Raw genomic sequence first — 16,186 nt, 5'->3', positions numbered from 1 at the left:
GCATCACGACAGTGGGGCAATCTTAGCCTAATTCTCTTATTGATTACGAAAGTAGGTGAGTAGAATTCTTTTGTGCATTGCCCATATATCCCTTGGTTAATTATTCTTTCCCTAATCCTGAGTTTGTTAGAACATCAAGGTTACAAACCCCCTAATCTGGCCCATACCTTTATCATATAGTTTTTATCTTAATCAATTGTTTACTTTTATTCCACATCATTCAGTCTTTGTTACTTGGATTCTATAAATTCATATACTCTAGTGCCTGGTAATTCACACAGTTACGTGCCATAACACCAATCCTCAGCGGAACGACATTACACCCTTTTTACACTCATCATTTGTGCTCATCACATTTTGGCGCCGTTGCCGGGGATTGGTTTATTTGGTTTTGATTGTGTGATTAATTTCTTACTAGCATTAGAGTTAGTGAATTTTAGGAGATCAAGTTTTATTTTATTTTATTAATATTTCGAAAAAATATATATATTTGATCTAACCCATAACTAGTTTCTTCCAAGAGTGTTTGTGGTTGTGTTAGACAGCAGGTTACCCTCCTTTTATGCACACTAGATCGAAAGGGAGCACGAATCTTCGTCCCTACGATCTAAATCTTGAGAGGAAGTTAAGGAGGGAGAAGAAGGTGTTACTTGATTGGCTTCGAGAGTTTCAGGACTTCGAAGTTGACATGGAGACCGGAGCTAGTAGCAATACCGGGCAATAAGCCCATACTGGTGTCAACACACAGCACCCGGGGCAGAGAGAGACAATTGGGGACAACTCTGAAGCTCGTGCTGATCCCCAAATTCCAAATGTTCAGAATCAGGCACAGAACTTCAAGGCTGATCCAAACCCAAATATCAATGTTGGGGGAGGATTGGGTGCTCAATTCATGCAGCAACAGCCTGTGTACCAGCAACCAGGCTATGGGGTTGGGATGCAACATCTTCTCCATCAGATGAATCCCAACCTGTTTCAGCAATTTGCCCAAGAGTTTCCACAAGCAGAACCAATGGCAGCCCATTTAGCTCCTGAGTTCACTGAAGAAGATTGCATTGTGTACCCAGGAATTGAGGCAAATAATTTTGAGTTGAAGACTTAGCTCATTCAGATGGTCCAGAATAATCAGTTTGGAGGATCTCGGGTTGAGGACCCGAAAACCCACATAGTTCATTTTGATCGTATCTGCCAGACCATCAAGATGAATGGTGTTCCTAGTGAGGCAATCAAGTTGAGACTGTTTCCTTTTTCCCTGAGAGATCAAGCACAGCGTTGGTTGAATTCCTTTCCAGCCAACCACTTCATTACATGGGAACAGCTACACAAGGCTTTCATGCAGGAGTACTGTCCTCCTTCCAAGGCTGCCAAGTTAAAGAAGCAAATTCAGAATTTTCAGCAGTTTGGCAATGAAGATCTTCCTGATGCTTGGACGAGATTTAAAGAATAGAGGTAATTTTGGGGGCTTACAATGCTTAGGTGTTTAAGGTTATGATTGATGCATCACGACAGTGGGGCAATCTTAGCCTAATTCTCTTATTGATTACGAAAGTAGCTGAGTAGAATTCTTTTGTGCATTGCCCATATATCCCTTGGTTAATTATTCTTTCCCTAATCCTGAGTTTGTTAGAACATCAAGGTTACAAACCCCCTAATCTGGCCCATACCTTTATCATATAGTTTTTATCTTAATCAATTGTTTACTTTTATACTCATCATTTGTGCTCATCACATTTTGGCGCCGTTGCCGGGGATTGGTTTATTTGGTTTTGATTGTGTGATTAATTTCTTACTAGCATTAGAGTTAGTGAATTTTAGGAGATCAACTGGGTGTTCTTTTGATTGGAGTTGTATTTGGGACATCAAAGTGCCCCATTGTATTTGTCTCTTTCTCTGGCAGCTTAAACATGGTCGCATTATGACCAATGTTGAGCGTGCACGTAGGCACCTTACTTCTAATTTGTCCTGTGTTTGTTGTGCAGGGCTGTACGAAGATTGTGATCATATCTTTCGGTATTGCCGCAAAGCGAAAGGGGTTTGGAGCGCGGTTTTGAGGGCGTCAACACTGTTAGCTCTTGACGGGCTCGACTGGGATGCTTGGCTGGTAACCAATCTCACAGGCGATCGCTCTGTTGGTTTTCCTGCAAATTGGCCGCAACTTTTTGCAATCCAAATTTGGTGGCTTTGGAAGTGCCGGAACGAGGCTGTTTTCAATGCTCGGGTAATCTCGCTTAACCAGAAGCTCGCATGGATCACGCAGCAAGTTGTGGAAGTTTCTGTAGCTTTTGCTGCTAATAGGAACCCAGACAAACATGAAACACAGGAGGTGGCTGTTTGTCTTTCGTGGAAGAAACCTCCGGATGGATGGTCTAAGATCAACGTGGATGGCAGCTGCTCCAAGGTAGATGGGATTGCGGGTTGCGGAGGGGTGTTACGTGATGAGGCTGGACATTGGATCAGCGGGTTTTCTTATAATATTGGCTGCTGTTCAGTCGAAGAGGCGGAGACTTGGGCGGTACTCCAGGGTCTGCGTTTAGCTTCCAAGAAGGGTGTTCGAAGATTGATAGTGGAGAGTGATTCGATGAACTTGGTTGATCGTTTGCGTACTCAATCTCCAGGGCACGGGAATGGGGGCAATCTCCTTATGCGTTGTTTTCGTGAGGTGACTGCTTTTGAGGAGGTCAGGTTCGACCATGTGTATAGGGAGCAAAACTATTTGGCTGATGCCCTGGCCAAGAAGTCGTTATGTCAACCTATTCTTCTTTATCAGCTTGACGAGGTCCCGAATGACCTGCGAAAACTTTTACAAGACGATATGATAGGGGCTGGCACTCTCTGGAAGATCTCTACTGTTCGGAGATAGTTTTCTTTTAGTTTTTTCTTCTTTGGGATCATCTCCCTCTTCTCTTATCTAAAAAAAAAAGAATTACAAATTTCTTTCTAGGGCTAGGAGAGAGATCTTATTTTAAAAAAAATGTTACTCAAGAGATTCCAACTTATGCAATGAATGGGTTTCTTCTTCTCATTGAATTGTGTAGAAATGTGGAAGGTATCATGAATGCTTATTGGTAGGAGTGCGATAAATTATAGAAGGCTTAGCACCATATATGCATTATACTCCTAAGAAAGCGCAGGGTATTGGTTTTCACAGGCATGGAGAATTCAACTTAATGATGCTTGGTAAGCATGCCTAGAGGTTTATTCATAATCCAAATTCTTTGGTTTCAAGGTTATACAACATCAAATATTTCTTGAGAACTTTTTGCATAGAAGCTAGACTAGGTAACAATTCCTCCTTAATTTAGAGGAGTATTATGGAAATCCAAAATGTAATATGTAATGATTATAGATAGAGAGTTGGAGACGGTAAATCCATAAATATTTGAACAGAATATTGGTTTTCCAATGCCGAAAATTTGTATGTCAACACAAAAATGCTTGAGCAACTCAAGGATGTTATTGTTTTGTCCCTGATGGTCGAATAGATAGGGTGAGATGCATATATTCTAGCTAATATTTTTGAACCCTATAGATTATTAAATCTGAACTTCCCCTAGCTACTTGAAAGTTTTGGGATGAAAGAGTTTGGACAATGGAGGACAAATAATTTCAATTCATGGTGAAAAGCTACTATAGGAGGTTGATAGGGGAGTTTTGACCCCTTATTAATTCAAAATGGACAATCATGTCGAGATTTAACATTCTCCAAAGATAAAAGCTTTCTTCTAGCAAGCTTGCAAATCTTAGTCTTCCTACAACTGATTTACTAGTTGTTAAGAAAAATCATTGTAATCAAGTCACGTTAGTTGTATTTTAGGAGTTTTCAATCTTTATTCCATTTGTTCGTGGAATGTGATGTTGCTAAAAACTATTGGAGAATGATTTTGAGAGATATTGAAGTAGATAATTGTAGCATGTTTCTTGAATAGATTACAACAAAATTTCATAAAACTAGACGATGATGCTTGTTCACCTGGTTGTTCCCTCATTGTAACCTATTGGAACATTTCGAATGCCAAGAACGACAAAATCTAAAACAACAAACATACTTCTCTATTTAACATTGTCAAGGGAGCTAAGAGTTTCCTTCAAGTCGGAGAGGGAGGTTGGGGGTGTTTTAGAATAAGGTAGATATGCCATGAAATGGGATGAAAGATTAATGTTGATTCTACCGCAATTAGCCAATAGGCAAAATGCGCTTTCATTATAGCAAGAACAACAGTGATCATGAAAGGTGTTTATGAACCTATGGCAATTAGAGTAAAAGATGCTTTAAGTTGACTATAATCATAGTGTTGGGCATGACATTTGATGACAACTAACCATATTACATTGTAGTATATGTTCAAACATACTTTCTTAACCTATTGAAGCACAAAGAGTCAATTTCGCCTCCACTGAGGCTCGATCTTATGACCTCCCATATGGGAGAGTCACTACATGTCATTTGAGCACAATGTGTTTGACTTATTTATCTTTTGAGTACTAGTGACTCTGTTACAATGTAGTATCTAATTATTCATGATGTGTTGCGATTTGATGAATAACAACGCGTTTGGATGGGAGGACAGAATTAAGGGGGAAAAGAATTGTAATTCGGTGGAATTGTAATTCAATGAATAACGTAGGAATTGAAATTACAGTGTTTGGTATGCAGGAATAGGAGTACTAGGAATTGAAAGGTAAGAAGCAGCAGAATGACTAAAATGCCCTTATGTAGTAGTAGTAGTAATAATAATAATAATAATAATAATAATTTCAAAAATTTTTTTAAAAAAAAAGACAAAGGATTGGGAGGAGGGGCAAAATGGTCTTTAATGCCCCTCCTCTCCACCGAATTACAATTCATGGGGGGCCCATGAATTGTAATTCACCATTTTGAGGGAATTGCAATTCCGCGGAATTGCAATTCCCTCCAACCAAACACTGTAATCGTCAAATTCATTGAATTACAATTCAATGAATTACAACTACACCCTAATTACATCCAACCAAACAACTCCTAAATGAATTTCCTTTTTGTATAAAAGAGTAGGAAAAAAAAAAACAAATATTTTTAAAAAATTAGGAAATCCTTTGTCTACTATGATGTCTGAATTTAGACATCCTTGCGATACGGCCTCATAGAATTCTTTGGGAGAAAGAAGAAATATCAGTCCTTGTATGACTGAATCGTATCTGGGTTTTTTCTTTCCCCAGGTCATTGGTCTATTCCCATTCCCCATTCCCCATTCCCAATTCTTGAGGAGAGACAGAGCTCAGACCCAGTGGATCTCACGCTAACATTTCTTGGACTCAACCAACGGATTTCAGAATACTCAGATCTCTATTGAAAACTGCTTTTTTTTTTTCACTTCTTCTTGCCTCTTCAAAGTAATCCCACTATTTGATTCGTCGTCTCCGTCACCAGATTAGATTGCATATACGCGCTATATTGACACACAGTTTGAGATGGTTTTGATGACTTTCTAGAGTATATCGGCAACTGATTAGAAAAAGGAACAGAAATTTGCAATGGGTTCGAAGAAAAAAGCATCTTCTTCCAAGAATTCGCGCTCTGTTTCTCAGGGGAACGATACGTCGATAGCGGGCAAGTTTTCCTCCTTACTGTCTTATGATAAATTTATTATGATTGCTTGCAAGTGTAAATATGATTGTTGCGTGCCCGTAAGAAAGATTTATGCGTCCTTGGAGGAAATATCTGTAATTGATGCATGTGCCCTAGTTTTGAAAGCTACAAAATGGAAATATTCTGAATCTCAGAGACGGAATGTTTTTAGGGATTAGATTGGGGCATTACTTTAAGTAGGATCGCAGAGGTTAGGTTTTAGGAAATCTATAAGATACACATAATTGATTGGAGATGGCTCTGTAGAATGTGTTGAATAGTTGGTTGTCCAAGGTGGAGGAAATTCAGTGGTCAGGTATTTACTGTCTCAGATAGGTTCATTTTGTCTTTTCATAGCAGACGTAATTATGGATTTTCATAATTTGTAGTTATATATGGACTTCCGATAGCTGTTAACTGAAGGTGAGTACTTGACCTGAACTTGTTTAGTTCCATTGATAAGTTTTCTTGGTCAGATGAAAGTATGAAACGCTATGTACACTAACTATTCTGACATCGAATGAGCATTTTCTTAATAAAAGAAGATTCTTTTGGTCATAAGCCAACAACAATATCTTTTTAGAGTACATTATTTGCATTTTGATTTGTCATCTCATGCATTCTGCTAATCTGCCCTATGCATTTAAAATTTTGAAGATATTTTCTATTATTGTAGTAGTATTATCAAAGATCCCATTTTTTCTGTAGTATTCTTGAGTAGGCCCTTATTGAAAAGAGAAATGTTGAACTTAAATAACTTCAAGCAAGTCTTGTGTGGTGGAGTAGAGCCAAGGACTAGTTTAGAGTCTTGCATTAGTGACAAGAGTTGCTAAAATTAGCTGTACTTCATGGGTCTAAGTAATAGATTTAAGAATTGTCAAATACCCTTTTCAGAGTTTGGTATTGGGTACCAAGAGTTTGTAAAATTCTAAAAACCTCTGTTTTATTATATAATGCTATACAAACTTTAGCTAATTGGCTTATGAATGATTGAATGGATCAAGTTGCAAATCTTGTATTTATTTTCTTCAAGTGAGGGAAACATCAAAGTATTTGAAACTTGAAATTTGGAATTTGATTAGGCTTTTGACATTCATTCTGTTTCTAACTTAAATGAAAAACGTGATGGTATAATCCATGACCATACTCCTTTCAGATGGTTTTTCCACAGAATCCTTCACCTTTTTTCATTTAACTGTATCAACCAAGTGAATTAATATGGAGAATGGAATATCCTCCTAGTTTGTAGTTAGCTGATGTGGTGTAACAAGTGAAAATTGACCTAGATGAATGGGATTTAACTTCCTGCTTAGAACTTATAAGAGACTAGTTTTGGATATATAGGTATAAATAGTACTTACAAAAAATGTATAATTTAAAACAGGATTCAGAAATTATTGAATAAATCTAGATAGTTCTACAGAACATATCATTAGTTTTGGGCTAAAATTACTTTCTCCTGTTTTTGAGCATTTTAAGAATAGTTAGACTTGAAGAATGAAGATCCACCCATTCATTTCTGGCAACTTTTTAGTGTGTTATAAAAAAAATTAGAATAAGCTTTGTGTAAGACCATCTCACATGAGACGTGTATTACTTTTAGGCTAAAATGTAATACTTTTCAATGGTTCCATTAAAAGCATTGCGGAGTATATTTTAGCCAAAAAGTATTACATGTCTCACATGATATGGTCTCACGCAAGGCTTATTCAAAAATTTATTGTATTTATGCATTGTGCTGCAATTTTAAAGCTGAACTAGGAAAGGGGAAAAAGAATAAAGAATCCATCTCTTTTACAGCTCCTCACTCACACACACACACAGAAGAAATAAAGAGAACTATTTTTTTTATTAGTTTTTTTATGATAATAGAAATGCTCTTGCTTTGCAGGCCTTCAAATGAAGCATCAACGTGAGCTAGAAAATTTGACTCTTATGACACAGCCTTTCAAAACAGCAAAGCTTTTCATTATTGCTGTAGTGCTCTACCTCAGGCGGTCACTCGCATATCTTTTGTCACATGTATGGTTTATGCTTTTGAGTAGTGTAGTTGTGCTTGCTGGGATAATGCTCGTGATTACTGATGGTTTCCATGGAAAGGTATTGGCATTGTAGATTCCTTTCAATTTCTAAATGTATTATATATTTATATGTGGTAAATGAATTGCTATAATTGTTATGATTGGAAATATACTGCTATTATAAATGTGACGTACTGATTTTTGAAAGCTAGAATACAATGAAGGACTACCTCTCATTGCTCGCTGTTTATTGTCTAAATATCTGAAGTACTGGAAAGATGTCATAATTTGTTTGAATATGTAATCAGCAGTCTGAATTTTCCTTCTATACTTATCTATGCAGCATTTTGAAGAAGTTCTCAAGTATGTACAGTTTGGGCTGTGGTGGGTGTCCCTTGGTGTTGCATCTTCTATTGGACTTGGTAAGGCTAATTACTTTAATCATATTTTATGCTCTCTGGTCTATTTTGCTAGCTTTAGGAGGATTATGCATCTATAATCTTTCAGTTTCTAAATTCTTATGCTTCTAATATCTTCCCTTGTATTCTCGTATAACTTTAGGATATTCAAGGTCAGGTTTAGTGCAGTGGCCAAGTTGTAATTTTTTGTGCTTAGGATGATGTTAAAGCCTTGAGCTTTGGGTCTAGCCTTTTTATTCAACAAAAGACCTGATATGCTAAGCCTTGATGATGATACATTTGCTTGTTATAATTTGGGATTAGCCCGTGATGCGCACTATCTCTGCATGGCAGATGATGGCTAATTAACTACCATGTTTAATACAATGCAATTGTCGGCAGTTTTTACTACAAATGTAAAGCCTTGGCAGTTCTAGGATCTAGAATATTTTTGTCCTGATTTCAGAATACTATAGTACTAGCACTAGGATGAGGCCCAATTATTACCATGTAAAGCAAACTGGTATATAATTATATTTGTGTATTAAAGCCACCTTATCAGTGAATCTCATTTATATATTTTGTTTGTCCACAGGATCTGGTTTGCACACATTTGTACTCTATCTTGGCCCTCACATTGCTTTGTTCACTATAAAAGCAATGCAGTGTGGGCGAGTTGACATCAAAAGTGCTCCATATGATACAATACAATTGAAAAGAACCCCTTCATGGCTTGGCAAAGAGTGTTCAGAGTTTGGACCCCCATTATTTCCCCCATCTAGTGGCGCAAGGGTTCCACTTAGCAGTATATTGCCTAATGTGCAATTAGAGGCTATACTGTGGGGTCTTGGGACTGCGCTTGGAGAGCTTCCGCCTTATTTTATTTCAAGAGCAGGTACAAATGATCAAGTTTCTTGCTATCCTAAAGAAATTTACCTTATCTACCTAGCTGTTCTTTTGAAAATTGTCTAATTTTTCATCCATAGCTTTCCCTTAGAAGATTTAAGGCTAATCAAAGATTTTCACCTACTTGACACTATTATTATAAATATATCTAAGAAGTTGGTGTTCTCACTTCTCGTCTTCAACTTTGCTCTTAGCCAGTTTTATGTGTTCCCTGGCTTAAGCTTAAAGAGTAAACATTGACAACTATCCCAGTATGCCATTAGTTTATGCTTCTTTTGTTTTAGGGTGTGTTTGGTAACCCGGAAAATGATTTCCGGAAATCATTTTCCGGGCTTTCGGTGTTTGGCAACGTCGGGAAAATGTGGTCAATGGAAAATGATTTCGGTTGACCATGGAAAATGACCCCTTTTTTCCGTGCGAGGGACAGCCAAACCCTCTCCCATTTCGGCCGAAACCAGAGCAGCGACGTTTTTTTTTTAATAATAACTAATATTATTTTATATTTTTTATATTTTAAATAAAATAATAAAAATATATAATTATACAATTCTACTCATTTTCCAGAAAATGGACGAAACACAGAAAGACAGTTTTCTAGAATACAACCAAACACAGGAAATGAAATTGTTTTCTAGAAAATGACTCATTTTCCAGAAATCATTTTCCTGCTTTTCAAACACACCCTTAGTTTTTTTACCGTATTGACTGCTTGAATTCACCTAGTTTCTGTTGCTAATATATATCCACATCCTTGTGCAGCAAGAATTTCAGGCAGTAGAATGGAAGAATTGGATGCTTCCTCGACTGAAGACAATGGATTTTTTGCCACTCATTTAAATCACATCAAGCACTGGTTTCTTTCAAATGCTCAATATTTGAACTTTGGCACAATCCTGCTACTTGCTTCGGTTAGTTTAATTTTCTGGCATCGTTTTGGTTTCCTCACAAAATGGGTTTTGCATATTATTGTACAGTAGGCCCCTGGTTTTATGAGCTTGCCTTGGTATATATAACGTGTGCATTACGTTTAAGTGGGAAATAAAGAAAACATAAAGGAAGGGAATTACTGAGGAATAATTTCCCTCAGTTTGGATGCCGGTATTCTGTTGCTTTACTTGTCTCCCCATTAATGATTTGATTTCACTTTTATAGGTTCCTAATCCTCTATTTGATCTGGCTGGCATAATGTGTGGACAATTTGGCATTCCGTTCTGGGAATTTTTTTTTGCTACTTTGATTGGAAAGGCTCTCGTTAAAACTCATATACAGGTTTGCCAACAATCAAAATCCCAAGTATCTCATTTTAATTTCGATTTTTTGCTTCGGGGCAGCTACGAGGCTAGGCTTGTCTCATTTGTGAAATCTAAAGTGCATCTGCATTCTGCAGACTGTGTTTATTATTTCAGTGTGCAATAATCAACTCCTCGAGTGGATTGAAAATGAATTGATTTGGGTGCTCAGCTTTGTACCCGGCATTGATTCCATCCTACCTAATCTTATCACCAAGCTTCACTCCATGAAAGAGAAGTACATGGCAACCAAACCCCACGTGCCTTCAAACATCAAGGTAAGTTATTTCTAAAACGCCTGCTTACTATCTTTATTTTGCAGATTTGTTACGATTGTGGTTGAAACTCGAGTATCTTTATCATTTATATATCCATCCCATTAGGTGAGCAAGTGGGACTTCTCGTTTGCTTCACTTTGGAACACCGTGGTATCCATCATGCTTTTGAACTTCTTCGTTAAGATAGTGAACGCGACAGCGCAAAGGTATCTTAAGAAACAGCAGGAGCGGGACTTGGCTGCAATGAAGGGCAAGGCGACAGTAGAAACAGATCATTAATCTAGACAACGAAAATGCTGTTTGTTTACAACACTTATTAACAAATTTCACGAGTCACCGCTCCTCCCTACCAGGAACTTGTATAGGAGACGAAAACCAAAAGCTAATATGTTTTTATTTAGTGTGGGGATGAACATTATTTTTGGTGGCCAATTGAATGCCATACTGCCATTCTTGACAATATGGAGTTTGTTTAACAATTCATGTTAGAAAAGTAGTATTCTTCATCATCTTGCCTTGCCCAAATAGTATTGTCAAAAGAAGAAAACAAAATTTCCAAAATTAGAGAAAGGTAAAAAATGTCTTAGTGCTGTCTTCTCACCTGACCCAAGTAGAGAATCCATAACTGAAACTTAGAGCCGAGGTAAGGTAATATTTTACTTTGCTTTAATATTGGAAATAGTTAGGTAAATACATTCAATTTACCTTTATGAATTATTATTATTATTTTAAATGAAACTAGTCGGGTTTGTGAGGTACAAAATATAGTGGTCTGAGCTTGCTTGAAAGTGTAAAAGCTGTATAAAAAATTGTAGAAGGTAAAAAAAAAAAAAAATTATTTTTCATTTTATTAATATTTTACATGTGTGTCCAAAGCTCAAACTGATACCATGGAATGACCGGGTAAAAGAACATATATATTTGAATCGATTATTAACATCAGTGACACCAATTCACCAAACATGAAATAATATAATTGATTGAAATATTAAAAAGAAGAAATTTCACTATTGGTCTTATAACTATTGAGGTATTGTTAATTTGAGTTCACATAGAGTTTTGAAACTGTTAATGTGAATCTATAACTATTCAATTTTTTTCAATTTCAGTCCCTCCAATCAAATTACCCGCGAGAAGTAGCCGGAAATTTTTAATTGCTAAAATGACGTGGACAAATTTGTCTTTCACTTCTTTTCTCTTTCTTTTTCATTTTCTTGCTCTATTTGTTTGCCAAATTCCAAAGTCTAGCACTGTTTGTTCTTGCTTCTAGATTTCTTGTTCTGGAACCCTTAAAAGACGTTGGCGTCACCTACTTCCCTATACTCTTCAAGTTTGATTATTATCTGCCTTATCTCCCCCCAAGACGGATTCACCACCCCAAAGTTGAAGAGATATTCTAGGATACGTATTTGCTCCGGTTTCGGATTCCACCTCAACTTCGACTCTAGTGTCCTCTCCTCAACCCCTATCGCAAAACAACTAATAATCACACTAATTACACAAAATCTAAACCAAGAAAGCTTAATTATATGTTCCAATTAACCCACCGCTGGTGAGGGAGGAGTTGGAGTCATGCTGGTGTTGATTAGAACTGAAAAGCTTAAAAAACAAAAGATTTAAAAAACGTACTAGCAGTGGGTTAATTGTAACGTATAATTAAGCTTTCTTGGTTTAGATTTTGTGTAATTAGTGTGATTATTGGTTGTTTTGCGACAGGGGTTGGGGAGACGACACCGGAGCCAAAACCGAGGTGGAATCCGAAATCGAAGCAGATACGTATTCTGGAATCTCTCTTCAATTCTGGGGTGGTGAATCAGTCCTGTGAGAAGATAAGGCAGATAAGAATCAAGCTTGAAGAGTACGGGGAAGTGGCTAATGCCAACGTCTTTTACTGCAGAACAAGAAATTCATAAGCAAGAACAAGCAGTGCTAGACTTTAGAATTTGGCAAACAAGTAGAGCAAGAAAATGGAAAAGAAAGAGAAGAGAGAGAGAAAAGAAAAAAGATAAATTTGCCCTCATCATTTTCGCAAATTATATCGTGGACCGCGGTCCCAAAACGACGTCGTTTTGATTAATGAAAACAGACGGATGAATTCGCGCCACTCACTTTCTTTTCATATATACTGCAGTTACATTTCAACACAACTGCAGTTACCTTTCAACACAACTACAGTTACTTTTTGATATAACTACAGTTTCATTCGATAATATAAAAACACAAAAGTGAAACTGTTATTCTCATATACACTGCAGTTACATTTCAACACAACTATAGTTACTTTTTGATATAACTACAGTTTCATTCGATAATATAAAAACACAAAAGTGAAACTGTTATTCAGTATCTGTTCATATACACTGCAATTACATTTCAACACAACTATAGTTACATTTTGATATAACTACAGTTTCATTCGATAATATCAAACACAAATGTGAAACTGTTATTCAGTATCTTTTCATATACACTGCACTTTCTTTTCAACACAACTACAGTTACTTTTTGATATAACTACAGTTTCATTTGATAATATCAAACACAAATGTGAAACTGTTATTCAGTATCTTTTCATATACACTGCACTTTCTTTTCAACACAACTACAGTTACTTTTTGATATAACTACAGTTTCATTCGATAATATCAAAACAAATGTAAGGCAGTATCTTTTGGAATGAACTGTAGTGTCAATTACGGGGCTCCGTCTCCCACTTACTAAAACGACGTCGTTTTGGGACCGCGGTCCACGATATAAGAACTGCATCATTTTAGCCATTAAAGAATTCCAGCTACTTCTTGCTCGTAATTTGACCGGATGTACAAAAATTAAGAAAATTGAATAGTTATAGACTCAAATTTATAATTTTACATTTCGTATTTTCAAAATTAGAACATTCGATCTTCTCTGGATCAACAATTAAGATATGTTCAAAATTTATATTTAGAGAGTGATTATCACAAGATCTTATCCATTCCCACTGATATATACACACATTTCATTTGCATTTCGTATTTCAAAAAAAAAAAAAAGAAAGTAATTTTATCCTTTTAATTTATTTTCGTCATATTTGACGATTGTCGTGTTTCTCACTCCATGTTGCCTTGTGACGTTGTGTAGTGGGCCACTCAATGAAGCTTCCTTCCCCATCTACCCTTTTCCTTTTTCAATAAACCTTTACCAAATTATAAATGGTTAGCCCTTTTTCCTTTTTCTTTTTCTTTTTTTTTTCAACGTATTTTTTTTTTCTAAATATTTCCAATATTATGCGTTTGCTTGTAGGATTAACGGTTGATGAATTGAAGATTGAGCATACTTCAAGTCTTATCTTTCATCTACATTTTGTTGATTACACCAAACACACCATATCTGATTTTGAAGCACAAACACCACTTATATGTGACAGTAACTCACTAACATCCACCCATAGTGCTTCCACTCATTCATTTGCACCATAAATGATATGTTCACTAGTGAAGATGATTGATATTAAGTTTTCTTGATGAATTTTATATTTGTTATGTCCTATCTTTTTAATAAAATTGCGCTTTTAGTCAACCTTTGTTAGAGTTGAAAAACCCATTTAAAATCTTCGCTACAATTATGTATCAATCTTTTTGCAAAACTCTACTGGATGTTCGCAATTAATTTGATACAAGGACTAAACACACAATTTTATTGCAAAGATATGGGCATATATGCTAATAACCTTGTGGTCTAGTGACATCCGGTTGCACCTCATATGGAAGGGGGTGGGTTCTCGCCTCAGTGGAGGCGATGCTGACTCTTTGTGCTTTAGTAGGTTGAGAAAGTAGTTATGAACATATATACTACATTATAATAGAGTTAGTAGTACTAAAAAAAAAAAAAACTAAAATAGCTAGTAGGCCGGGAAGACTACGGTTCAGTTCGAACCGAAATTGGAAATCGGAATAGCCAGTTCATAACCAGTCCATTTCGGTTACTAACCAAAAAATAAAATATATGTAAAATTAAGTGCAAGCTCCAAATTATTTTTATTTTTATAGTTTAACTTTAATGTTTAAATATTTGATATAATGATTTTTAAAAATTTCTAGAATGAAGTTTTAAAAAAAATTGTTGAATTTAGACTATTTTTAAAATAAAATATAGAATTTACAAAAAAAAAAAAAAAAAAAAAAAAAAGATTCAAACTGGCAGTTCAAATCATAATTGGAACCTTCCTAAAAGATTATGGTTCCAGTTTATCCTTTTTCAAAATCAAAACCGAACCGGGATCATATTTATTGGCTAGCGGAGCATAATTGAGGACTAAAATTGCTATTCAATGTGTTTATGAGTATTGTAATTTGTTGTACATGATATACTCATAGATTGTAATATGTAAGGACAACTATTGCTTATTCGACTATATAATATATTGTATGCTCTTACCAAGTAGCTCAATAGCATTTATGTGGCTCTCCCAAATTGAAGATTACATATTCGAACTTAAGGGGAAGCATTGACTCTTTGTGTTTCAATAGATATAAGTTGAGAAAGTATATATGTATGGAGTATGGACAAATACAATACGCTATAAATAACAAAAAAATTAAAAAGTTGGATATATTAATGTGTTAGATACAAATTAATATTTTATTTTATCAAGTTAATCATATGTGAGTAAAGTTTTACACCTAACTAAATCTTTATACATATAATATAGTATTCACATGATTACCGATCAGCAAGGCATCTTTCCTTTCAAGTTTCTCATTCAACCACACTTCTCTGTCTAGTTAATTAATAAGTGTCTTTATATAGTCTTAAAGGATATTCTAACAACCTAAACCATAAACATGTCCACCTTGAAACCTTAACTATCAAGACAATATTATATGTAGAATAAAATACTATTTTTGGTTTATTTTGTTCTATGAAACTCTTGATACAAGCTACGATTGATAAAGATATGGCTATGAATTATAATTTGACCAGCTTTTGTTATTAAATGGAAGAAATGTATTGGAGATACCGCGATAGTAATTTATATTTGAATCATACTATTACACACTCGTACATAAAAACATCTCCATAAGTAGATCTTGGTGTGGCTTTTAAGAAAACATAAATATATAATGTGGATGAGAGAGGATGAGGAGAGAGAAGAAATGAGGTTCTTGCAGGAGGTATGATTTTTGGTCTGAAAATGTGGGGCCTGCCCGGAGAGGAGGGCGTGCCAAAATCGTGCGTTCAAGAGGTTCAATGCAACTTGCGCACCCAACAGACGCTTAATTAAAATCTTCTGTATCTTTTTGTTTTGTTGGGCATACTTTTTTTTTTCTTTTTCTCTTATCGTTTCTCTTTTCTAGTCACACATGTAAAAATTCTTCAAAAACCACAACTATTGAAGATGCTCTAAGCCTCTAATTATTAATAACTTTTTGATGTGCCACTATTTTATTAGATGTATACATTTCTTATTAACTCATTGTTAATCACCCAATTTACCAAAGTCCATAACAATAAAAAGTTTTTCTTTTTTTTTTTACCAAGAAGTAACTAATAAGAAGTGATAACTGTAAGATTAAAAATCATTATCCTTTATATTTAACGATCAATTGTACAGTTCTCAAAAAAATTAAAAAAGAAAAAAAAAAAAAGGATCACTTGTACAAAGATGAGACAAAATTAGGAATATTTTAATTCTCAATTGTATGATGAT

General features: G+C 35.5%; 1 protein-coding gene across 2 annotated transcripts; it reads left to right on the top strand.

Annotated features, from left to right (window-relative positions):
* Positions 1-5,115: 5,115 nt before the first annotated feature.
* LOC116001242 (vacuole membrane protein KMS1-like) lies at positions 5,116-11,006 on the top strand. 2 transcript variants are annotated; one of them, XM_031241132.1, is made up of 8 exons: positions 5,116-5,587; positions 7,497-7,705; positions 7,970-8,048; positions 8,620-8,919; positions 9,690-9,838; positions 10,083-10,199; positions 10,318-10,497; positions 10,603-11,006. In XM_031241132.1, the coding sequence occupies exons 1-8, from the start codon at positions 5,512-5,514 to the stop codon at positions 10,774-10,776; spliced, it is 1,284 nt and encodes a 427-aa protein (XP_031096992.1). In that variant the 5' UTR covers positions 5,116-5,511; the 3' UTR covers positions 10,777-11,006. The 2 variants fall into 2 exon arrangements, with proteins under 2 accessions (XP_031096992.1, XP_031096997.1); XM_031241137.1 differs by lacking the exon at positions 5,116-5,587 and adding an exon at positions 5,760-5,921.
* The last annotated feature ends 5,180 nt before the right edge of the window (positions 11,007-16,186 follow it).

This window comes from Ipomoea triloba, chromosome 1, assembly GCF_003576645.1.
Source record: "Ipomoea triloba cultivar NCNSP0323 chromosome 1, ASM357664v1".
Taxonomy (NCBI): domain Eukaryota; kingdom Viridiplantae; phylum Streptophyta; class Magnoliopsida; order Solanales; family Convolvulaceae; genus Ipomoea; species Ipomoea triloba.
The sequence above is the reverse complement of the archived record's forward strand: the minus strand, read 5'-3'. Positions and strand labels throughout refer to the sequence as shown.